Source organism: Panthera uncia (assembly GCF_023721935.1).
Source record: "Panthera uncia isolate 11264 chromosome C1 unlocalized genomic scaffold, Puncia_PCG_1.0 HiC_scaffold_4, whole genome shotgun sequence".
Classification (NCBI taxonomy): Eukaryota; Metazoa; Chordata; class Mammalia; order Carnivora; family Felidae; genus Panthera; species Panthera uncia.
In genome coordinates, this window is record NW_026057585.1 from 102,496,050 (window position 1) to 102,519,559 (window position 23,510).

Consider the following 23,510-nt stretch of genomic DNA (forward strand, 5'->3'; position numbering starts at 1 on the left):
CTCTCTCCCCTCCCTCTCTCTCCCCTCCCTCTCTCTCCCTCTCCTCCCCCTCCTTCTCCTCCCCCTCCTTCTCTCTCCTTCTCCTCCCCCTTTTCTTCTCTGCCCCCTCCCTGTCCCTCTCCCCAAGCAACGGTAGCCAGGCTGCAGAGACCTCCCCCCAGGTCCTCATGCAGGGCCCCCTCCCCTGAGACCTTTGCCACCCTGTGGGATCGCCACTGGCCGCGGCCCCACCCCCACGGCGCAGAGGAAAGAAATCAGGTCTCAGGGAAACGCGGGGCGCTGGAAGGGGACAGGCACTGGTGGCAAGCGCCCTGCCGTGGGAGGCTTGCGGCGTGGGGACCGAAGCAGCCCCTGTGAGCAGCACACGGGGCCGCACAGAGCACGTGCGGGTCAGGGGCTCGGCTCCCAGGGCCCTCTCCCCACCACGCCCCGAGGCAGACATGCTCTCTCCCTCGTGCAGAGGGAAACTCCGTGGCTCTGAACTCAAGTGACCCGGCCACAGCTTCTCAGCCGAGGACCACAGGGGTGGTGACTGACCCCTGCCGGCCCCAAAGTCTGCACCATGTTCCCTGCACCACCGTGCCCCCGTGAGGCCTCTGTTTGGGGTCAGCAAGATGACAGCGTGGGCCAAGGCCAGGGAGGGGTCTGTGCCAGGGTCCTGCCTGAACAGATGACTATCCCAGCTGAGGCCATGCCGAGGTGCTGAGAAGCATCCCTGAAGAGGCTGGGTGGGCCAGGGTCCCTGCTGCGGGGGAACCTCCAGGACTCCGGCAGCTCGGCCCCCCGCCCCTGTGCATCCCCCGCGGACTTGCTGCTGGGGGTCACCGAAGGCCGAGAGCGGCTAGCCTCGCCAGCTGTACAACATCGCCACCCTTTCGAGGGGTCCGGTCCCCCTCTGCCTGAGCAGAGAGTAAGGATGATCCCCGGGTGACGGCGAACAGTGACACAGAACCAGAATGGGGGTCCGTGGCATCCATGCTGGCTTCTCCCCTCCGCCTCTGGCTGCAGATTAGTCGGCGCCCGCCCAGAGACGCGGCCTCGGGGACAAGGAGGCAGCCCAGCGCCAAATGTACCTGCAAGGCCTCCAGAATGTCATTGTCAGAGATCTCAGTGGCCAAGGACTTGGTCCCAGAGGTGCTGAAGGTGGCCTGGATGATGTTGTTTCTTAGTCTTTCGAGCTGTGAGCAAAGGGAAGGAGCGGGGGAGTCACCACCCCGGCTTGAAGCTTTTCAGAAGGTAGACGTGCCCTCGCTTTTCACAGCCACAGAAGCCGGAAGAGGTCGGAGAGGCCGGCTGGTCTGCCCGTGAGCTACAAGGGGCCGGATCCAAACCCAGGCCCAGGGGGCCCGACACCAAGGCTTTAAGACTTTCTACTGCTTTTTTTTTTCCTTTTTAATTGAAAAAGAAATGGTTTTAAAAGGGAGGGGGGGACCAGAGCTCTGAACAACCCCCCACCGGGCCACCCCCTTCCCCTAGGGAACTGGTGCAGCCCCCTCCCGACCCCAGGGCACCCTGCGAGCCTGTCAGCCCCTCCCTGTTAGCATTAGAGGGGGCACTTGGGGGTCCCTCCCTCCTTGCTCGTGCTGCTGGCGGTAACTAGCCGCTGACAGGGCATTAACCGGGTGTTGACGAGGACGGGGCTCAGGCTGTCTGGTCTCGCTGCCATCGGCCTGGCTGTGCACGTGCAGGGCCCCAGCCCGCCTGTACCCCACAAGCCCTCAGACGGGGCCCCCTGAGTTCTGGCGGCGGCACGCTAGCAGCTCCTCGGCCTCCGCGTCCGGAAGCCCCGACAGAGCAGGAGGGCCAAGGGGGAACCAGCCTGAAGAGGCTGCAGGAGGGTCCACTTTGGCTCCGGGACAGAGGGGATGTTAGGAGCCCCGGGACCTTGGGCGGGGGTGGGGGGGGGCTCCCATGTTTTCCAGTGTGGACCGATGCCAGCTCGGTGCTGGCACCGCACTGGTGTGGGGGTCTCGCCCTCTCTACTGGAGGTGGCCGTCAGCTGGGGGTGTCCGGCCACAGTGCCCCACGCCCGGGCTGTCTCAGGCATCACTGGCAGGTCCTGGCACCCCTTCCTGCCAACCCCAGGCCTAGGCTCACCCTCTCAGCACAGCGCTCCAGGCCCTACTAGACAGACTTGAGACCCCAGCACCCAGCACCCCGCTAACAGCTGGGTGGGACACCACTGGATGAAAGATAGCAGGTGCGGAGGCGGGGGGCTCGGTGATGACCTCAGAGCCGCCCAGCAGGAGGCTGGCCCCCCACGGGGAGTTGGGCGCACCTGGGTGGCCACAGGCACTCTGGGTGGGAAAGAGAGAGGACCTTTCCCTTTGCCACTTTTCGGATTCTAAATCAAGTCAGCTCTTCCACCGGTTTCCTTTTCCGCCTGGGGGGGGGGGTCCCTCATAGCAGAGGGCACCTCGGCTTCCCTCTGTGCCTCTGCTCACGTCCCGTCCCATGTAGGGGCTCTGATATGGGATCCTGCTCTTCAAATCCCAGCACCACCCCTGCGCGGCCCTGGGGGCTCAGACGCGTTACTTAACCTCCCCTGCTGTGGGTGCCTTTACGTACACAGTGAGGACGCTGAGAATACCTGCTTGTAGCTTTGTGCACGAGGTTAGAACACTTCAGCGAGCTACTTAGAACGGTGTCAGACCCATGGCAAGCACCCCGTAACTTGCAAGGAGATGGTGGCGTTACTAGCATACCCCCTGACCGCAGAGCCCCCCTTCCTGGGCGGCCAAGCCCTGGTGCCCGCTCCCAGCACAAGTCAAGGCAGCGACTCCATCCACGAAGCGGGCGAGGCTGCCCCCGCCTCGGGGCCGAAGTGTGCAAGGCCCCTCACACCTCTGCTGTCTCCACCACCATTTCTGGAGCGCAGCTCTGCGCCAGGGGGGCCGGGATACGAGGGGGGAAGAGCCTGAGCCCCTGCTCACTCCCTGAGCTCCCCAGCCCAGGGCGCCCTGGCTCTGCACGCGGGGCCTACCCGGGACTGCGCGCTCTCCAGGGCCACGCGGGCCTGCAGCTCCGCCTGCTGGATCATCTCGTTCCTGCTCCCCATCTCCTCCTGCAGCCACTTCTGTCTCTGCAGCTGGCCCTCCTTCTGGCTCACCTGGTCCTGCAGCTGGCTGACCTTGGCCTCCAGCTCCGAGATGATGTGTTCCTGCTTGGCGAGTCTGCTCTGCAGCTCCGCCACTCGCTGCGGGGGCGGGGGGGGGGGGGGGGGGGACGGGGGAGTAGGGTCACCGTGTTCCCCGCCCCTTTGTCCCCCCAAGACGGCCGGCATCACCGAGTTCAAGCCAGATGTGGAGTCAGCAGTGGCGAGGAGCCTCTGTGTGCACCTGCGTTCCAGCCACTGCCGATGGGGGTGCCGCCTGACGGAGGGGGGCCCCCGACTGACTGCGAAGCCGGTTCGCGGCTCATCTCCCCCACGCTGTGTCAGGGCTTACAGCAAAAACAGCAAGATCTGGCTGACCGTTTAACCACGCCTGGCGGTCACCTGGCGGAGGAGAAAGTTGTCCTTCTCCATGAGGCCCATCATCTCTTCGTGTTTCTTGTCTTCCCTGAGGTTGGAGAACTGGAAGGCAGAAGGGGGGTTGGCTCAGGGAACGGGAGGACGGACGGGACACCGGTGTCCACCCGTCTCCCCGAGCCTCGGTGCCACAGAAGCCGCAGGACCCCTGCCAAGGGCAGGGAGAAGGACAGGGGGCCTGCAAACACGCGGGGAGCTGGGCAGAGCCAAGGGGGATGGGTGCTGAGCCAGCGGCGGGGACAGCTGACGCGCCCAGCTCCCTCCCGGAGTCCCCCAGTCTCAGGAGTTGGAGGTGCGGCTGCTTCTGGGTGTGGAGCCTCGTGTGGGGTGGGGGTCGGTGGTGACCATTTCAGGAACTGAGTGGCAGACCGGTCCCCAACCTTGAGCGGCGAGGAGCCTGCCCCTTGTCCGCCTGGCGGGAGGCTGGGGGCCGGGGTTTGGCAGAGGGGCTCCGGCGGGGGAGGTGCCAGGCTCAGTGTGGGGGTGGCGACCCCAGGCTCCAGATGTGGGCTCCCCCCCACCCCCTGGGCCTCCCGGAACACCAGCAGCTGGGCCTTTACATCACAGGCAAGAAACCCTCCCAGATGCCAGATTCCGGGGCAATCTGAGCAAATTAAGAGGAAAGCCCTAACGAGACGACCTTGAACGCTGGGCTGACGGGGGCCCGTGTGCCCTTGTGCGTGAAGCACAAAATGAGCACCGCGTGGCCACTCCGCTCGGCCCTGACGCTGGAGCAAAGCTCTCTCGCGAACGACAGAGACCGAGGCGGAGGGACACAGGACACCTGCAGGAGAGAGACAGATGTCGCAGTAATTAAGGCCCGCAGCCAGGAGTGTTGCGCGAGGTCAGACCGGCCACCGATCTTGAGGTAAAAGATACAAGGACGTTCGGAGAACAAGGCGGATCTGGGAGGCGTCAGTGTGACAAAGGCAGGAGGGAGGAGGCTGTGGAGAAAGTGTGGAGGACGAGGAAAGCACGGCAGACGGACCAGGAGACTGGAAGAGGAGGGGGAACCGGGTCTAGGGACGCCAGGAGGACAGAAGGTTCGAGAGACAAGAGGAGGAAACGAAAAACCGAGATAAACGTGAGCTTCCAGAACCACAGGACACGCGTTCCCGGTTGGTCCCGGAGAGCCCAGGACGGTGAACGGGCCGCGATGGCACAAGTCTGCCAGCTTTCAGGGCGCCGGGGACCAGGACGGCACCGCGGCCACCCGGCCTGGGCCCGGGCGAGCGAGAGGCGGGGACACACTGACGGAAGGCGCTGTCCCGGCCACACTCTGCCGCCAAGTAGAAGCAGGCCGTTCGCAGAGTACGGTGTCCCCCCAGTTTACACTCATTTTTTTAAAAAAATTTTTTTTAATGCTTGTCCATTTTTGAAAGGGAGACAGAACACAAGTGGGGGTGGGGCACAGAATCTGAAGCAGGCTCCAGCCTCTGAGCTGTCAGCACAGAGCCTGACTTGGGGATCGATCCCACAGACCGTGAGATCACGACCTGAACCAAAATCAAGAGTCCTATGCTTAACTGACCGCGAGCCACCTGGGCACCCCAGGTGGCCTTTTTTTTTTTAATTTATTTTTTATGAAAAAAAAATTTTTTTTAATGTTTATTTATTTTTGAGAGAGACAGAGACAGAGCTCAAGCCGGGGAGGGGCAGAGAGAGAAGAAGACACAGAATCCAAAGCAGGCTCCAGGCTCTGAGCTGTCAGCACAGAGCCCGACGCGGGGCTCGAACTCCCGAACCTCGAGATCATGACCTGAGCCGAAGTCAGATGCTCAACCGACTGAGCCACCCAGGTGCCCCCACCTACTCATTTTTTTATCAAAAGATCGCTGCAGGATGTGCTCCCATAAAGACACAGGAGTAGGTCAGAAGAGAGAATGGACCTTAATCCTCATTCCGGAAGCCCGTGTTTCAGCCCCAGGCGGGCGTGTGCTGCTGACAACGTGCCCCCACCCCCACCCCCCTGGGGGTCCTGGGTGGGGGACACCGGCGGACCTCCCTGCGTTGGGGACCCCAGGCAGGGGAGGAAGGAGGAAGCAATAGATAATGTGATGATGCAGAAAGTTCCAGAACGGGCGTTGGAAGCATGCCGTCCGGGAACCTGCAGAGCGATTCCTAAGGAAGAGTTGAGAGCGGTCGCCGTGGGGGAGGGGCGCGTGAGGGGGAGGAGGGTGGACACACCTACTGGGGCGACGAGCCTGTGGGACTCCTTGATTCTTTACGCTGTGAGTGTGAAAAACTTCGAGAAAACACGGTGCTCAGCTAGGGGCGGGTGGACGCGGGGCGGGGCTCCTGGGAAGCGGCCCGGAGCCGAGCGGCCCGGGGTGGACGGTGCGGGGCCGCCCCGGCTCCCGGCTCCCAGTGCCAGGGTGACAAGGGCACGGCCACCTTGTTGGACATGGCGCGTAGCTGGTCCTCCCGCTCCCGAAGCTCCCTCTGCAGGGCCTCATTCTCCGTGTGCACCCGCCGCAGCCGGGACTCCTGGAAACCCACTCGGCGTTGTAAGGACGTGATGGCTCCTGCGTGAGCGCCGTGGAGGAGAGGAGCGAGGGGAGGGGCCTGAGACGCCGGGCTGAGGGTGGCGGCCTCCCGCCCCGCGGGCCTCGGTCCCTTGCCCCCCCCCCCCCCCGCCCCCAGGCTCCCGGGCCCCGCGGCCGCACCTGTCGCGAGCGAGTATCTGGTCCTGGTCACCTGCAGCTCGTCCTGGAGCTCCCAGATCACCTGCTCGTACTCCTCCAGCTGGGCCACCAGCTCCCGCTCGAAGGCCTCTTCCAGGGAGCTCGAGCTTCTCTTAGACTGAGCCTCGGCCCCCTGCACCTCCTCCTCCTCCAGCTGCTCCACCTCCTCCACCTCAGCCCCCTCCTCGGGCGCAGCCTCCCCGCTGCCCGTCCCGCCCTCTGCTTCTCCCGCCTCGTCTTCTTGGCCGCCATCCACTTCCGGGTCCTTGCCCCTGCGGGTCGCGGAACACTCGGCCTGCGGCTGGGACACGGAAGGCACGCCGGGCAGGAGTGCACTGCGCGTGGGGCCGCGGCCCCCCCCAGCCGGGGCAGGGTCAGCCTCGTCCACTCGGAGACCCTGGCACCCCCCGGGGCAGGGGGGCTGGAGTCCCGCCACCCTGCACCTGTTCCCCCCAGGTGTGTCTGAGGGCCTACGACTGGGGAAAGGCCAGCAGGTGAGAGCTACGGGTGGGACACCGTGGCCTGGGCCCCGCCCGGCTGCCCTGCAGATGTGGCCCGGGGTCAGGCCTCGCCCCGCCCCCCCCCACCCCGTTTCCCGACAGGCCCGCACCTGCCTTCTGTGCTGCAACTCCTCCTCGTCTCCGAAGAAGGGTCTCAGGATGCTCAGCTTCCCCAAGGGCTTTGGTGCAGACTCTGAGGGCTGCTCCTGTAAGACGCCTGCGTGAGCCTCGGCCCCCCCGGGGGGTGAGACCTGTCCTTCTGGAAGGGGTCAGCAGCCTCTCCACGTTGCAGGGGAGGGAGGGGAGCCAGCGTCCTCCTGCCAAGGGTGCTGTGTTGCTGAGAAGGGGGGCGGTGGCCTGCACGTGAGCAGGCCCATGTTTCCTGTGGCTCACAGCTCTCTAAGCGCCCCCGGGGGAGGGGTGCTGGGGAGCAGGGAAGGCAGGCTGACGCCCCCAGGCCCCCGGAGATTCCTGCTGCCCCTGCCTGCTGGCACCGTGCCATCGGTGTCTGGTCCAGCTTTCTCTGGTGGCATCTCGGGGGTCCCCGCCCCTGCCTCATGTGTGCCCCCAGCATAATGCTGGGCTGTATCCTCAGGGATGAAAGAAATCAAGTTTTAGAAAAGACCAGGCGACTGCTTCCCCGAGCCCTACCAGCACCTGCCTGGTTCAGCCCTCTGTCCAGACCTGGGAAGGGGCAGCACCCCACCCCCCCTGCTTTATAGGCAAGGACACTGAACGTCCTGCAGGCAGAAAAGACCTAGCTCATCTGAGCCGCCACACCCACCGGGTCCATGTCTCAGCTTCAGGGCTCCTTCCATCCTTCAGGATCTCGGAGGATCCGGCCCTCATCTTACGGGAAGGAAGCGGAGTCCAGACAGACACACGGCCCGCCCCAGGGACCAAGTAAGTGGGCAGCAAAGCACAGGGGTCTGTTTCTACGTGGAGCCCCCGCCCCCACCAGGACGTGGCAGGCTTCCGGGACGACGGGGCACTTGCGGGGGGGCCCGAGGGCTACCCGTTGCTTTGGACCCTTAGCGGCAGAGCTCGTGGCTCAGGCCCCCTGCTCACCCCGTGCCCTGACATACCAATATCTCTTGGCTTTTGCTTTGGAGGAGGAATTTCAGCTGCTTCTTCAAGGCCTCCCTCTCCTCCTGGAGGGCCGCGACCTTCTCGTCTTTCTTCCGAAGCAGGAACTCCAGCTGGGACAGGCGCTGCACCTCCTCCCCCAGCGTCCGCAGGCAGTGATCCTGCACAGAAGCGCAGGTGGCCCCCATGTGCCGCTGGAGCCCCTCCCGGGCCCACCCTCTCGGGGCGCCTGCAGACCGGCAGCTCTGAGCCCAGGAAGGGCAGGCCTGCCGTTCAGGCACCCTGAAATCCCAGCCACCCCTGCCTAAGGGCAGGTCCCAAATCCTTGCCTGGGGGGGTGGGCTCCTGGTACCTGCCCTTCAGGCCTGGCCCCAGCCACCCACCCCCGCCCCGGGGCCTTGTCAGAGAGCCCCGCCCTCTGCCCCTCCACCTTCTGTGTTCAAAATCTCGGTGCCCCCAGTTCCTCAGAGTCGGAGACACGATACGGATGTTTTTGGACAAACAGAAACCGGAGGACTTGCCACCAGCAGATCTGAGCTGAGGCCGGAGGGAGGTGGTCCAGGCACAGGTGCCGGAGGAAAAGGAGGCAGCTAGGAAGCCCTCCAGATGTTTGGGATTTAAGTGCCAGGCTTCCACGGGGCCCACGAGTCAAAGAAGCAGATGCGCCAAGGAGGTTAGAAGTTTGAAACGGAACAATGATCAACATCAAGACATATGGAGATTTGTAGGGTGAGGCCGAGGGCACGGATTCCGAGCCCCACGCGCACCGATTGGGGCCCGCAGGGAACCAACGGGCTAGCCATCCACCTCAGGGCTTCAGAAAAGAGCTGAGGCTGTGGCAGAGGAGAGGGTGGACAAAGATCTAGGAGGGTGGGGGAGGGGAGAGGGGGCGGAGCCAGCAGCCTGGCGGGGGGAGGGGCGGAGCCAGCAGCATGGCGGGGGGAGGGGCGGAGCCAGCAGCATGGCGGGAGGGCGGAGCCAGCAGGAGGGAGGAGCCAGCAGCATGGCGGGAGGGCGGAGCCAGCAGCATGGCGGGGGGGGGGGGAGGAGCCAGCAGGGTGGCGGGGGCGGGGGGCGGGGGGATCTGAAGGAATGCGGAACTGCTTACACAATTACGTTAAAATGACTTTGCCAAAATCGCACCTCTTTCCCCTGAGATAGTGATCGAGACCCACGCATGTGTCCCAAACTGGACAGCGGTGGCTGGAAAGGGGATGTTCGGTGCGACTGGCGGCTTGTGGCTGCAGGTGGCTCTCTGGCCTCCCTCCAGTGATGAAGCATCACCTCAGCCAGTTCAGACCAGGCGGAGATGAGGGAAAGACAGCCCTAAGGACACCTTCCGAGCTCCTGGAGGCAGCCAAGCCTGCAGCCCTTCCCCAGGCCCGTTCACATCCGCCAGCTGGTAATACCCCTTCCCGCTGGGCCTAAGAACACCATGTTGCAAAGAACATTCTTTTACACAGATCTGTGTGGCTCTAGCTAATTAGAGCCTCAGGCTTTCCCCAAAGTGGTCCCAGGATATCAACACTTTCAAAGTTGTGAAATCTATCAGAAAATGTCCAGGCAGAGTTTCGGGAATCAAAGGTAACACGAAGACCCATGGACCCACACCCTCAGGGTTTTGTGTGCCCACCAGCTACTCAACATTTTGTGTGCTCATTTCCATGACGGCCATGAAAGCTTCACCAGCTTTAAGACAACTACAGAAGCAGGTTCTAAGAAAAGACTATTAACGTTGATAAACACCTAGCAGGACAGATGGAGAGAAAGAGAGAGGGCAGGAGTTAGCACCATCAGGAATGGAAAAGAGGCATGCTTTCTCTCTGCAGAAATTAGGGGGGTTGGGGCGCCTGGGTGGCGCAGTCGGTTAAGCGTCCGACTTCAGCCAGGTCACGATCTCGCGGTCCGTGAGTTTGAGCCCCGCGTCAGGCTCTGGGCCGATGGCTCGGAGCCTGGAGCCTGTTTCCGATTCTGTGTCTCCCTCTCTCTCTGCCCCTCCCCCATTCATGCTCTGTCTCTCTCTGGCCAAAAAAAAAAAAAAAAAACTAAAAAAAAAAAAAAAAAAAAAAAAAAAAAAAAAAGAAATTAGAGGGGTAATAAAACACCATCCTGTACAGGACTAGGCCAATAAATTTGAAAATTTACATGAAACAGACACATTCCTAAAAAAAACAAAAAACAAAAACATCGCTTCCCCAAACTGAAACAAGAGGGAGAAGGAACTCTGAATATCTTTCAAGGAGGTGACTTCATTATTTGTAGAACCTTCTCTCTGAGGACTCTGCAGGAGTCCTCAGTGATGAATTCTTCACCAATCTCGTGTAGACCCTTCCAGAGGATAGAGAACGGAAGGGAGAAAATGCCTCCCAACTTTTCAATGGTTTTTAAAAAAAAACTTCTTAAGTTTATTATTTATTTTGAGAGAGAGAGAGAATCCCAAGCAGGCTCGGCATTGTCAGCATGGAGCCGGATGCGGGGTTCAAACCCATGAACCGTGAGATCATGCTCTGAGCCGAGATCCAGAGTCGGGCGCTTAACCGACTGAGCCACCCGGGCACCGCTTGGTGGTTTCTTTCGAGGCCAGATTTACTCTGACACCAAAAGCAAACAAGAGAATTACCAGACAGGTAAATTATGGGCCGTTCTCTGTCACAAACAAGGATGCAGAGAATCAAATCCCAACAAATCAACTCGTAGGTAGATCTTTGCACACCGAGCTGGTTGTTAATCTTTAAGAATACATCCTCCCAAGTGGAAATATCGGGTCAAAGGCATGTGAATGGTTGAGGTCATGACTCGTGGGGCGAGCTGCATGCCAGGGGGTGGGACCCACGCCAGCTTAACCCGCTGCCCACTGGGGTGAAGGCGCACGGGGGCTGCAGGGTTTGGAAACGTCTGATTCACAGAACCGGAAGAGGGAGCTGGGGGTCAGCTTCGGCCGCGTCTGGGGACCTGCCTGAACAGCTGACCGGATCCCGGGACGAGAGCCCCTGGGGTGGCCACGGCCCTCCTCTCCAGAGGGATGTGGAGCTGGGGCATGCGGCTCAGGGTCTGTGCCCAGGGCTCTGCACACGGCCGTACCTTCTCATGGATGACGGAGATGTACCAGGGCACGTGCTTTCTCAGCTGGCTGTGCGCTAGGACTGGGCTGCTGGGGACCGGGCTTATCATCCGGGATTCTCTTGTCCTCAAATAGTTGAACTCACAGGCGCTCTTACTAAAGGGAAGGAGGCGCCCTGTCGAGAAGCGGGGGGCAGTCAGACTAGTCCCATGCTGAGCTGCCCCGGGGCCTTCCATGATCGTGTCCCCCCCAGAAACCCTTCACTGCCCGGCCGGGCTCACCGCACCCCTACTTGTGACCACCCTTGTCCATCCTTCCCCACCTGCCCAAGTGTGTGTTGAAGAAAGGGAGGGAAATGGTGAAAGCAGCCCTGCGAGATTCCCGGGGCCTGGGGGCCAGGACAGCAGGGGTCATGCTGATGCCGCGGTGCGCCAGGTGGCCCAGACATTTGTGAGGGGTTTCCTGGCGTTCAGACAAAGGAGACCTCTGCGTGCAGAGATCGTCTTTGGATAAAGGACAGAAAGTATATTCGTGTGTGGGAACAGTGTGTTCTACTCAAGGAGGGACGCACCCTGTGTCAGAGACACAGAGCCAGGCAGGTGGTCCCCACGGGGCAGGATCAGGGAGGCCTGGGGAGAGCAGGGGCCGGGGGCAGGTACAGGCAGAGGCCTCGGGTCTGGCATGATGAGGAGAGGACCCCGGTGGCGGCCGGCCCTGCCCTCACCATCCACCTGCTGTCTGGAGAACGGGTCCTGGGTCGCCTTCCAGGAATCGAGTGCCACGCGCAACTCCTCGGATAACTCGGCTGAGATGGCTGAACCTGCAGGGGGTTCAAGACGCCAGCTGATGGCCGCTAAGGCTACACCTTCCATGACCTCCAGGGCAGGAGCCACGCTTCCATTTCTTTGTAAACCTCAGGTGGGATTAAAGGTGCCGTGTCAGGGGACCTGCGGGAACCCTGGGACTGAACGTGACACGGTTCTGTCCTCCTGCCCGCGTTGCCGGCCCAGAGCAGCAGGTGCAGCTGAGTCTCTCCAAATGGAGGCACCCCTCCCCGGAAGGACCCCGCATCTCCTGTAAAAAAGGCTCAGCTTCATGGTATCTGAGAAGCCCCTCTGTCCCGAAGGGCAGACCCAGCTGCCCCCGAGCTGTCACGGTTCGCGCCACGAGCAGCATGCAGGACGCATTGTGGTCCCCCAGCCATCCCGGCCAGCCCAGCCCACAAGTCCTGGATGGGGAGCACAGGCCGCTGAGGTCCCAGGCCTGACAAAGGGGCGCTGGTAGGGGCCCCCACCTCGGACACGAACAAGCTCCTGTTCCCGGCCACAGCACTAAGCCTCCATTGCCCTGTCCCTTCGGACAATGTCATGTGCGGGCACGTGGGCCCAGTGCAGGCTGGGACCTGAGGGGTATGGGGTGCTGCCTGGCCTGGCCAGTACCCCTTGGTGACCACGGAGTGCCCGGCTGCCCTCTCAAAGCCCCCGGTTCTCCCGGGTCAGAGCGGGGCCTGGCACCACCAGGTGGCTGTCGGGCTCCTCACAGGGGTTTGTTCCTGTCTTTGGCCTTATGACCCCTTTTTGGCAGCTTCCAGAATTTTCAACATTCTCCCCCCTCCCCCAAGCGTATTGAGTCGGCTGAAGGAGACCAGGGAAAAGAAAGGAGGCTTTACCTTCCCTCCCTCCTCCCACCCCTCCTCCTCCCACACCCCACTCCTCCCACCCCTCCTCCTCCCACCCCTCCTCCTCCCAGCCTTCCCTCCTCCCACCCCTCCTCCTCCCACCCTTCCCTCCTCCCACCCCTCCTCCTCCTACCCCTCCCCCTCCCATCCCTCCGGCCTCTGCCTCTGCTGCTGGTTCCACCTGGGGCTCCTGCCCACACAGCGAGTTTCAGCAGCAGCAGCAACCGCGGCCACCGCGCACAGCCACCGCGGGCCGCCGCTCTGGCTGACATGTGCCAGCAGGGAATGCCGCCCGACTCCATGGGGGAAGGAGGCGGTTTCACGCGGGAGCCCCCTGGTCGGTGGCTCTCACCGTAAGGACACATGGACGTGGCCCTGGTGCTGAACCGAGGGCAGTCAGGCCGCGCGAGGAACAGCTTTCTCAGCTCCTCCAGTTCGGCCGTGAAGCTGGTGTCCTCGGCGCTGGCGTCGGCGTCTTGCTTGCGTCCGTCCTGGTGGAGTGGGGACAACGAGACACTGAGAGAGGAGACCCTGGAAGCCGCCTGCCCCTCTCCCCGAGCACCGCGAGCTTCAGGACAGCGTGTGCACCGGCTGGAGACATGGCGGCATCCGCCTGGGGAGTCCTTGGGGACCCTGGGTTGGCTCTCTGGTCTCCTGGAGCCTGAGGTACATCCAGGGACTTTCCGGCTGTGCTTCCCTTCCCCCCCATCCTCTCCTCTCCCCGTTGGCTCCTCCTGGAGACCCCTCTGAGGAAGGCTCAAGGCGGACGGTGCCTCCTCACTCACGGGCTCTGCACCCCCCAGAATCTGCCCTTCTGGGGCCATCACCGGAGCGTATCTGGAGGCCTTTGGTCGAGGGGCAGAAGCAGGCCGTCCGCCCGCCGGGACCCCGTACCATCTTCCCGTAGAAGCGGCTGAGGGCCCGAGCCGACTTGCTGAGGCCGTGCCACCCGCAGCTGCCGTGGCCGGCCACGCTCTGCAGGAGCAGCACGCCCTTCTCCAGCGGGTTGGGCTCCAGGCTGCGCTTCTTGGGGGGAAGGGCTCCGGCCCGCAGCATCCTCAGGGCAGGTGCAGAGACCGCGGTCGGGCAGCGGAAGGACGCCGTGGACGGTCGGCCTCTGCGGGAGCCGGGCTCACGGTACGCCTGCTCAGGCCCGGGCGGGACCGGCTCCGGAAGCCCCGCGTCCTGTGGGCTCCGGGAGCGTGTGTGGCATCACTGACGTCTCCATAGAAACAGGCCGTGCCATTTGGCCTAATTTTCTGTGATTCGTCTTAACTTCCTGCCCGCGAGGGGACCCAGAAGCTGTTCCCAGGAGAGGCGGCCGAGGCCCCGGTGGCCCGGTCCCTTCTTGTCTCTGTCCTTCCCCCCCCCCATCAGTGCTCTGCCTTACCTGAAGTTGGACCCCGCTGCCGTGGCTCCGATATGGAAATTTAAGAAGCATTTCGTTTCTTGTATAATTTTTTTTTTAAGTTTATTTTGAGAGCACTCACGTGCGCACCAGCAGGGTAGGTGGGGAGGGGCAGAGAGAGAGAGAGAGAGAGAGAGAGAGAGAATCCCAAGCAGGCTGCACACTGTCAGTGCAGAGCCCAACACGGGGCTCGAACTCACCAACTGTGAGATCATGACCTGAGCCGAAGTCGGACGCTTCACCGACTGAGCCACCCAGGCGCCCCTCTCCCCTGAATTTTTGCGACAGACTCTTAATTTACACTCACTCCCTCTAAATTCATCCCCGCCCCGTGCAAGCCTGCTCCCTCACCGCACCGCTTGTCTGAGAGCGGGGCTCCGTTCGCACAGCCCGCAGCAAGGAGCGTGCGAGGCACCCCCAGGTCACACCGCGAGTGCCACCCTGTGTTCCTTGCAGACGTCGGTCCAGGCGCGGGTCCCGTACTCACGTACATGGCGCACACCCACACGCGCACAGACCCGCACACACACATTCACGCACGAAACCCCGTCTGGTTTGGGTGGGAACCCACATTCTCCTATGACTGGTCCCTGGGAAGCCACGTCTCCTCTCTGGGCCGATTTTCTCATCTCTGCAATGGGGGTAAAGATAATCCCCAGCTCACAGAGCCGGCGTGAGGATTCAATCGGGAAAAGTAGATAAAGAGCTGAGGCACGTAGTAAAGATGACCTGTTGTTAACTATGATCATCGTTAACTACCCTCATCCTCAGTCCCACCACCTGTTTGCCGTCCTAGAGGGACCGGGCCCAGCTGGGTGGTTGAGAAGGAGGACAAAACAGGGGCCTAATGAATCACATGTGGCACTGATCTCTGCTTTCACTGATGTTCACCGTCAGCAGTTTGGACGCCAAGGAGCTCAGAAGCAAATTAGTTCTAACTTTGCCTTTCTGTCTGTCTTTTTGGCATTTGGGCTTTTCACTTATTCTCACTTACTGAGTGTCTGCCAGGCGCCAGACGCTGCCCTGGGCCCCAAGGGCACCACGGAGTCCGTGGGACAGCCCGTGGCACGCCGTGGCAGCGGCCAGCCGGGCCCCAGGGGCTGAGCACAGCACGGCTTTTCTGGACCCTGCTGCCTGCCTCGCTGGGCACCACTGGCCACGTTGCAGAAAAATTCCTCCGACCCTCGTCAGGACGGGAAGGAAGACTTTATTCAAGGAGTAGAGCAGGCGAGAGAGATTGAACTCAACTCTGACTGCGGCAGGTGAGCGGGGCCCCCAGCCCAGGAGCAGCCTGAGGGGGTCGTGGATGGACCTTGCTAAGCGGGGCAGCAAGAGTGGGGGCTCCTCTCCAGGGGCGGGCCGAGGGCTCACGCACAGGGAGGGGAAGAAGAGGGGTGTGGTTGGATGACAAGGGGCTGGGGACTCTGAAAACTGGCCTTGCAGGACTCTTGCCAAAACTGACTTGGCCGAACATGGATGGGGGAGGCCAGGATGGGGGCCTCGGGGGCGAGAAGAGGGCTCAGAGGGGCCCCATCAAAGTTGGGTCGAGGACAGAGTCTCTGTCTGTTGGTCAGGGACCCAGGCTGACGAGGCTCCACCTCCGTGACCAGCGTGGGAGGCAGGAGGTGGGAGCCCCGAGGGCCCCTGGTTAGCAGTGCTTTGGCCTGGAAGTGTGGCCACGCTCCCGCCCCGCCCAAGCACACCACCTGGTGCACTGCATTGCAACGGGGCGGGGGGGACACACAGCGACCGTTACCCCCCAAAAAGTTCTGTTGAGGTCCTAACCCCCAGAATCTCAGGATGTGGCCTGATTTGGAAATAGGGTCTTTACAGAGGTCATGAGGGTGGGTTCTGAGCCATCTGGGGTCCTTATAAAAAGGGGAAACGGGCACATGGGTGGCTCAGTCGGTTGGGCGTCGAACTTCGGCTCAGGTCATGATCTCACAGTTCATGGGTTCGAGCCCCGTGTCGGGCTCTGTGCTGACAGCTCGGAGTCTGGAGCTGCTTCAGATTCTGTGTCTCCCTCTCTCTCTGCCCCTCCCCTGCTTGTGCTCTGTCTCTCTCTCAAAAACAAATAAATATAAAAAATTAAAAACAAAAAGGTAGAGAAGATGTCTGCCCACCCACGTTCACAGCAGCATTAGTGACAGTTGCCAAAAGGCAGGAGCAACCCAAATGCCCATCAGCGGATGAATGGAGAAACACAATAGAGGAGATCCACAGAATGGAATCTCACTCAGCCCTGAGAAGGCAGGACATCCTGATGGCTGCCACAGCACAGATGGCCCCCGGGGACATTATGCTTAGTGAGAGAAGCCAGGCACAAAAGGACAAACCCTGTGTGATGCCACACGCACGCAGCACACAGAGGAGTCAGACTCCTCGAGACCGAAGGTGGGAGGGGGAATGGCGGTTAGCGTTTAGGGCGGAGAGTTTCAGTCTCAGTCTGCAAGACGGAAAGTGTCCTGGGGATGGACGGTGATGACGGCTGCACCACGGGGGGAATGTTGTGCCCTAATGCCACGGAGCGGTACGTTTGAAGTGGACAATTTTGTGCTATTTATATTTTGCCCCAATTTTATGTAACAAATAACTTTTTAAAAGGTGTGGAAGAGGGGCACCGGGGCGTCCGACTATCGGTTCGGCTCAGGTCACGATCTCAGGGTTTGTGAGTTCCGGCCCTGCATCGGGCTCCGTGCTGCCCCTCCTCCGCTCGCTCTCTCCGTCTCTCTCTCTCAACAATAAATAAACTTGGACAAAAGCTTATTAAAAGGTGCGGAAGAATCCTTTTCTTCTCCTCTAACCATCCCTGACCACTCCCTCCTCTAGCAGATGGAGAGGCGACAGGATGAGAAGGGGTTGGGAAGGACCCAGAAGAATTCTCGGGGTGATCACGGGCCGAATGCAAGCCCACGTGCCCTAAGGTCCTAAGGCACCTGTTGGAGGCAATCTGAGTACGCTGTACCGCCCGGCTCCCTGCGTGGTTTGAGCATCTCCTGCGAGCCTGACGCGCTTCCGGGCACTGGGATGGAAAGACAGCAGCCCAATCCTGGCTCTCCCGTTTCTTATGCTCCAGCAGAGGAAACAACAAAAACCGAGGCGCAGACGCACAGGAGCATTTCGGCTCGCGGTAAGGGCTCCGATGGAGATGCGCGGGGGTCGAGGGAGCCGGTAATGGCAGGTGCTGTGGGCGGGTTGGAGAAGGTGGGCTGTTCCCCGTGACGCCGGGGCCCAGACGCCGAGGAGTCCACCACGGGGAAATCGGGAGGAACAGCATTGCCAGCAGAGACCAACTCATCAGCTGGACGTGGGAGTGACCTTGGCTTGTTCAAAGAGCAGCGGAGGCCAGATTCTTGGGGCCTGGACTCCTCTTGCTGGGCAGTGCCTATGTGGAAGGTGTAAGAGCTTTGGGGATGCAGCCAGAATCCCCAAGGGTGACTTTCACTGTACCGGTTTCCTGGGGCCGCCATGACAGCAGCGTAGGCTGGGCGCACACAGCACGGGGTTGTTCTCCCGCACCTCTGAGGTCCAAGATCAAGGCGTCAACAGACCTGGCTCCTTCTAAGGACCGGGAGGGAGACTCTGTTCCCAGCCTCTTCCCTAGCTAGCCTCTGGGGATCCGTGGCTGTAGAAGCACCTTCCCCACCTCTGCTTCATCTTTGCGTGGCATTGTCCCTGTGTGTCTGTGTCCAAATTTCCCCTTTTTATAAGCACACCGGCCATCTTGGAAGAGGGGGCCCCCCTATTCCAGTATACCTCGTCTTAACCAAATACATCCGCAATGGCCCTGTTTCTTAAGAAGGTCACGTTCACAGGATTTCAGCATGCGAATTTGGGGGAGACACAATTCACCACCCATTAGAACTGCCTTCGGTTGAGCAGTAGTGACTTCAGGGAGTTCTCCAGACCTGATTCCCCGGCCTCAGGAAGGTGCCTGGTACATAGCAGGTGCCTGAAAAATGTCTGGCTGAATGAAGTACCGTTTCTGGCTTCAAGGACTTTGAAGAAAAATGCAGTAAAAGCGGAGAACATTCCAGCTTATTTTAAACTTCAATTCAGGAAATATTTACAGCCAGCAAAAAATGTCGGGCTCGTTTCAGGGGCTGGGGACAGCGCCGTGAGGTCTCTGGTCCTGTGGAGCTTACACTTTATCCTGAGACACTCGGTCTTCACCTTTACTGTTACTCAGGTATGACCCAGGAAGGCATCCTGAGTTCAAAATCTAGAAATGGGATCACATCCCAACTGGACAGCTGCTTATCCAGTATCCCGCTATTTATTTATTTATTTTTCAACACTTATTCATTTAAAGAAATTTTTTTTAACGTGTATTTATTATTGAGAGAGCACGAGCAGGAGAGGGGCAGAGAGAAAGAGGGAGACACAGAATCTGAAGCAGGTTCCAGGCTCCGAGCTGTCAGCACAGAGCCTGAAGCGGGGCTCGAACTCACAGACCGCGAGATCATGCCCTGAGCCGAAGTCGGACGCTTAACCGACTGAGCCACCCAGGTGTTCTCTCCTTTAACAGAACTTGGGTTTTACGCCTGGCACGGGTTAACCTAGTTAAGACAACATTCCGCAGCTGTGCCAAAGAAGCCACTGGGTCTCTGGAGAGGTCTTTACGTGGAGGCTTGCTGAGGTTCGAGTTGTGATCTTGTTACCTTCCACTCTCCCATCTTTCAAGCAAAGATGGATGTCCAAAGTTCCACACCAGGAGTTGGCCTTGAGAATGAAACCATTTGGCCAAGAAAGACCAAGAAGGGGGGCGCCCGGCTGGCTCCATAGTGGAATGTGCAACTCTTGACCTCTGGGTTGCGAGTTTGAACCCCGCGTTGGGTGTGGACATTACTTAAAAATAACATCTTTAAGAAAAAACACAGAAAGCAAGACGAGAGAGAGAAGCCTGGCTCCCTGCTGATGGTCTCCCAGCCCTCCTCAGGGCATCTTTAATGACACAGAGACAAAACCCCAATTATACAAGCTTTTAGTGGGGGTGGGAGTGGACGTCGGATGACTTCTTTTCTTGCGGGCTGAAGGAAATCTATGATATGATCTTTGCAAGAAACTTTTATTTAAAAACATAAATTCACCACCCCAAAATGCTTTCAGATTACTTGTGCAGCTAAATAGAAACTTATAAAACAAGCCTATCCTATTTAATAACCTTTAACCCAAGGTGACAATCATTAGAGAAGTCAGTATTAAATAGAACACTTATCTTGGGGCAGTGATTCCAACACGTAAACCAGTCACCTTTCTGGTACGGTCACCTTGCAAGAAAAGGACTAGATTTTCTCGAAAATCGGAGGGAGTTGGCTAACCGACTGGGAGACACCAGATAATGTATCTTGGAAGCGAGTGGACGCTGGCGGGGTCTCTGGCAGCAGCCACATTTTCCAGGAGCGCCCTGCTCAGCTAGTGAGACACCCCACAGCTCGTGAAGGTGCCTGAGTCCCGCACCCTGGGGGTTTCAGCGACCCCTTTAACAAAACCCGAGCTAAATTCAGGTGCCCCAAAAGCCTATGATTTATGGTTATTAAAAAAAATTTAATTGGAAAGCCAATTTTTGCAAAGATAGACATTAATATGTGAAAAAGCCCTGTCGCTGATCAAGGAAATCTCGTGGGGGAAGAGGCTCCGCAGGGAAATAGGCACAGAGCCACCGCCAGAAGATGAGGGCCTCGGGGACCTGGAGACAGTGGCCGTCATTCGCCCTCGCCCAGAGCCCGCTCCTGAGTCCAGAACGACGCCCTTCCAGGACGCCCTCCGGCCCCCGAGCCGCGAGCCCAGGGCTCCGCCCTAACCCCGCCCCACCATCCTAAACCCCCCCCCCGCCCGCCCTGAGTCCAGAACCCCGCCCTCCCGGGGGGGCTCCGGCCCCCCAGACCCGCCCCACCATCCTAAAACCCGCCCCGAGTCCAGAACCACGCCCTTCCAGGAGGTGCTCCGGCCCCCTCCAGCCCCGCCCCACCATCCTAATCCCCGCCCCTCTCCCCCGCCTCGCGTCCGGAACCACGTCCTTCCAAGGAGTGCTTCTGTCCCGCCCCGCCCGGGCCCCGCCCCGCCAAGAGCAGCTCCGGCCACGCCCCGCGTCCAGAGCCACACCTCACGCCTAGACCTTGCTGCTGACCTTCCCCGCACTTCCGGTTCCGGGTCGATGCGGGGTTCTCAGAGGCCTTAAATCAACGGGCGTTCGCCGGCGGACGCACTCCGGCTGCGGGCGCCCTTGCGGTTCCAGCTTTCGACCCCCTCCCGTCCCCGGGGACCCGGGCCCCGTCTTCCCGCGGGAGGGCGCGCTTCTGGCTGGCGGTGGGGTAGCGCTGGGACCCGGTCCTGAGGGAGGGGTCCGCGCACCCCACTCCGACCTCGTGTCGTGGGGGTCGTCCCGTCGGCCGCTCGGGCGTCTGCGCTGGGTATCTTCTCCCTCCCCGCGCCATGAGCTCCTCCACTAGCAGTGGCACGTCTGCCCTGCCGGCCCCCTTTCCGTGTTTCCTGCTCTCCAAGTGAAGAGGCCGGCGGTGCCCTCAAAGCAGGCCGAGCAAACGCTTCCGTCAGAGGCCTGACGCCTGGTCGTTCGGGGCCGGGTCCCCTGGCCGCCTCGGCCCGGCCGACGTGGGGTGGGGTGTGGCCGCGAGCGCTCCTTCCGAGGTGAATGGCCGCAAGCACGCTGGCTTCCTCCTTCGCGAAGGAGTGTTGGGCGCGCCGGGGGCTCGAGGGCAGGATACAGATGTTCCCTTACCACCTGCCCGGGCTGGCACCGCTCTGGGCGCTGTAGACACGGCCCCCAGCACAGCAGAGTCCTCGTTCTGAGCTGCTGAATTCAGTGGACAAACACGAGTACAACGGAACGTCAGCGCCACTCGGTTCCACGAAGACGAGTCACGCGGGGCGGGGAAGAGGAGGGTGGGGAGGCTTCTGAAGAGGGTCCGGTCACTGGGGCGGGCACCCGAATGGGTGAGCGGGCTGTGCAGGTATCTGCACAGAGGGGAAACTAAGTCCTCTTAAAGCCCTGAAGTAGGCCCCCTGTGGCTTGTTCAAGGAACAGCAAAGCCACCGAGCTGGCAGGAGTGCAGCGAGCTGGTAGCGAGGGCCAGAAACAAGGTCAGAGCAGTGGGCACAGAGGCTTCGGGTGGTGCTCCGTGGCTCGGTCCTTGGGAAGCCCCTGGGGGCGGCGCATGGAAGGCTGACTGACCCGGCTGGAGCTTTGCAAGCATTGTTCCAGCAGGTCCTTGCACCCTTCGGAAGGCCCCACGGTAGCGGCCCAGGGGCGGAAGGAGGCAGGGAGTCGCAGGGCGGGGGCTGGGACGCAGCAGTAGTTCAGGCTCGGACCACAGTGGCCCCGTGGTTGGATTTGAGGTGGTCTGAACGCAAAGCCCTGCTCCCTAACTCACAGCCGGGGGGGACGAGAGCCCTTGTCAGGTAGCAGTATCTCCAGCAGCTGAGCCTAACACTGGGAGTGACAGCCATCCGGACCCGCTGCCACCACGGCAGCAGCCCGGCTGGTGTCAGGTGCGGCCCAGCCAGCCACAGGGGGGCAGGGCCCCCGCCCCCGTGCCTGCTGACCCCAAGCTGGCTGGTGCGCCCCGGCCGCCAGGCTTGCTGTAGCGCCTGTAGTTCCTGCCCACCTGACTCTCCCAAGTCCCTAACTACTCCTAATGGGAAATCCATTCCTAATAACGTGTTAAGAAGGCTTGATCCTGACTCGTTAACGCACAAACAGCGTTCTGAAAGGGTTCGGCTGAATGCTATAGCACGTGCTACTCTTGTTTTCATCACCTAAGCATGTGTGTAAGTGTTTAAAATGTGTGGGTTTTTGGCAAGCTGGCAGATTGTAGTTTTAGATGATCTATGGTGCTGTCTTCCTGGTGGCTCCCTTCTTAGAGTTTGCACCCTTGTAACTGAAGCATAACACACATAGAGAACACACATTGGTACACGGCATGTACACAGGTGCCTGAGCTCAGCGCGTTTTTGCAAACTGAACAACCTATGTGACCAGCCCCCAGCATGTCGCCATGTCCCCGGGACCTCCCTCGGGCCCCCTGCCAGCCCAGACCCAGCACCGTCGGCTCAGTGATCACTGAGGGAGCTCAGCACATCATCCCTCTGAAAATCTTACCGGGGTTGTGTTTGTGGCGTTGTGTGGTCCTCTGGCTTGACCCGGGGCTGCGTGCTTCCTCAGAGCCCGGCGGGAAGTTAGAGCCGGAAGCCGGGCGTGCTCGCTGCCAGCGTTTTTGCAGTTCGTTTTGCCAAAGCCCTTTTTCTCTTCGGTTATTCTCTTGTGCCTGAGGTGTAGACCGGTGTTGACAGTGTGGGTTCTAGAAAGCAGAGCTGAGGTTGGTGGGGCATATTCGAAACTAAATGTCACGTGCAAGCGGCTGCAGGTCTCACTGGGGCGTTTTGAGCAGTGGTAGCAGTATTTAAAAACCAAACAGTCGAGGCTCCTAGGGGGCTGAGTCGGCTAAGCGTCGGACTCTTGATCTCGGCTCGGGTCGTGATCTCACTGTTCGTGGGATCTGTGCTTCGGGCTCTGCGCTGCCCGTGCGGAGCCTGCTTGGGATTCTCTCTCTCCACCCCTCCCCTGCTCCCTGTCTCTCAAAATAAATAAACTTGAAAAAATAAAAATAATAAAAACCAGACAGATGTCTTGGAGAACCCGTGGAGACGTGTGTCTGCGTACGATAATGTGCAGCACTGTCCCGGGAGATGGGACGAACTATCCTGACACCGTGTGAAAGCCCACTTTGCTGTTTGCTATTCTCGCCCGAATCTAGGCTCCCTTTGGAGGTGGGGTGGGGGTGCGAATGGACACCGTTTTCCTCCCGAGGGGCGGGGAACACGCTTCCGAAGCAGGCCCTGTCTTCTCTTTTCCGCAGCTACATAGGGGTGGTGTGGACGCTCCCGGAACAAGAGAGCCTTGCAAAGTGGCGGGTCTGCTCGGAGCCCGGATCTCTTCTTAAATTACACCGCAGGCATACTGGAGGTGTTTTATGTGTTTGAAAGTAATTGGACGCGTCGCTCATACCCTACTTTTCAAAAGTTTCTGAGCGAGGATATTAAAGGCACCCTCATGCGGAAACTGTCGCGCTGTGTTGGCGCCTCAGAAGCTGCCTTTATTTAAACAACCTGAGTCTTGTTTCCCTTCCAGTTCAGAGGTGTCGGTGTGTTGGGATTCCTGTCTCTGTGATGGGACGAGGGCACGTTCCGCTCAGCCCGCCACAGTGGGCCCTGGAACAGATGACAACTGAGGAGAGGGATGAATAGGTTTTGCTCAAAGGAAATGAATGGGCCCGACCAGAAAGGTGCAGCTGGGGCCCAGGCTGCCACACCTAGCCCCACCTGGCCTCTCCTGGTCCCGTCTGATCTCTCCTGGCCTCTCTTGGCCCTACCTGGCCTCTCCTGGCCCCACCTGGCCTCTCCAGGTCCTGTCTGACCTCTCCTGGCCTTTCCTGGCCCCACCTGGCCTCTCCAGGTCCTGTCTGACCTCTCCTGGCCTTTCCTGGCCCCGCCTGGCCTCTCCAGGTCCCGTCTGGCCTCTCCTGGCCCCACCTGACCTCTCCTGGT

General features: G+C 60.4%; 1 protein-coding gene across 1 annotated transcript in view; it reads right to left on the bottom strand.

Moving 5' to 3' along the window:
* CCDC27 (coiled-coil domain containing 27) overlaps positions 1-13,869 on the bottom strand; it is a 14,914-nt gene extending 1,045 nt beyond the window's left edge. Inside the window, 13 exon segments of the mRNA XM_049618220.1 lie at positions 1,074-1,178; positions 2,984-3,196; positions 3,497-3,574; positions 5,924-6,054; positions 6,196-6,514; positions 6,824-6,919; positions 7,799-7,960; positions 10,881-11,035; positions 11,585-11,680; positions 12,891-13,029; positions 13,433-13,680; positions 13,683-13,739; positions 13,742-13,869. Of these exon segments, the coding sequence (XP_049474177.1) occupies positions 1,074-1,178; positions 2,984-3,196; positions 3,497-3,574; positions 5,924-6,054; positions 6,196-6,514; positions 6,824-6,919; positions 7,799-7,960; positions 10,881-11,035; positions 11,585-11,680; positions 12,891-13,029; positions 13,433-13,680; positions 13,683-13,739; positions 13,742-13,784 (1,842 nt within the window). The 5' untranslated portion in view covers positions 13,785-13,869.
* Positions 13,870-23,510: the final 9,641 nt, after the last annotated feature.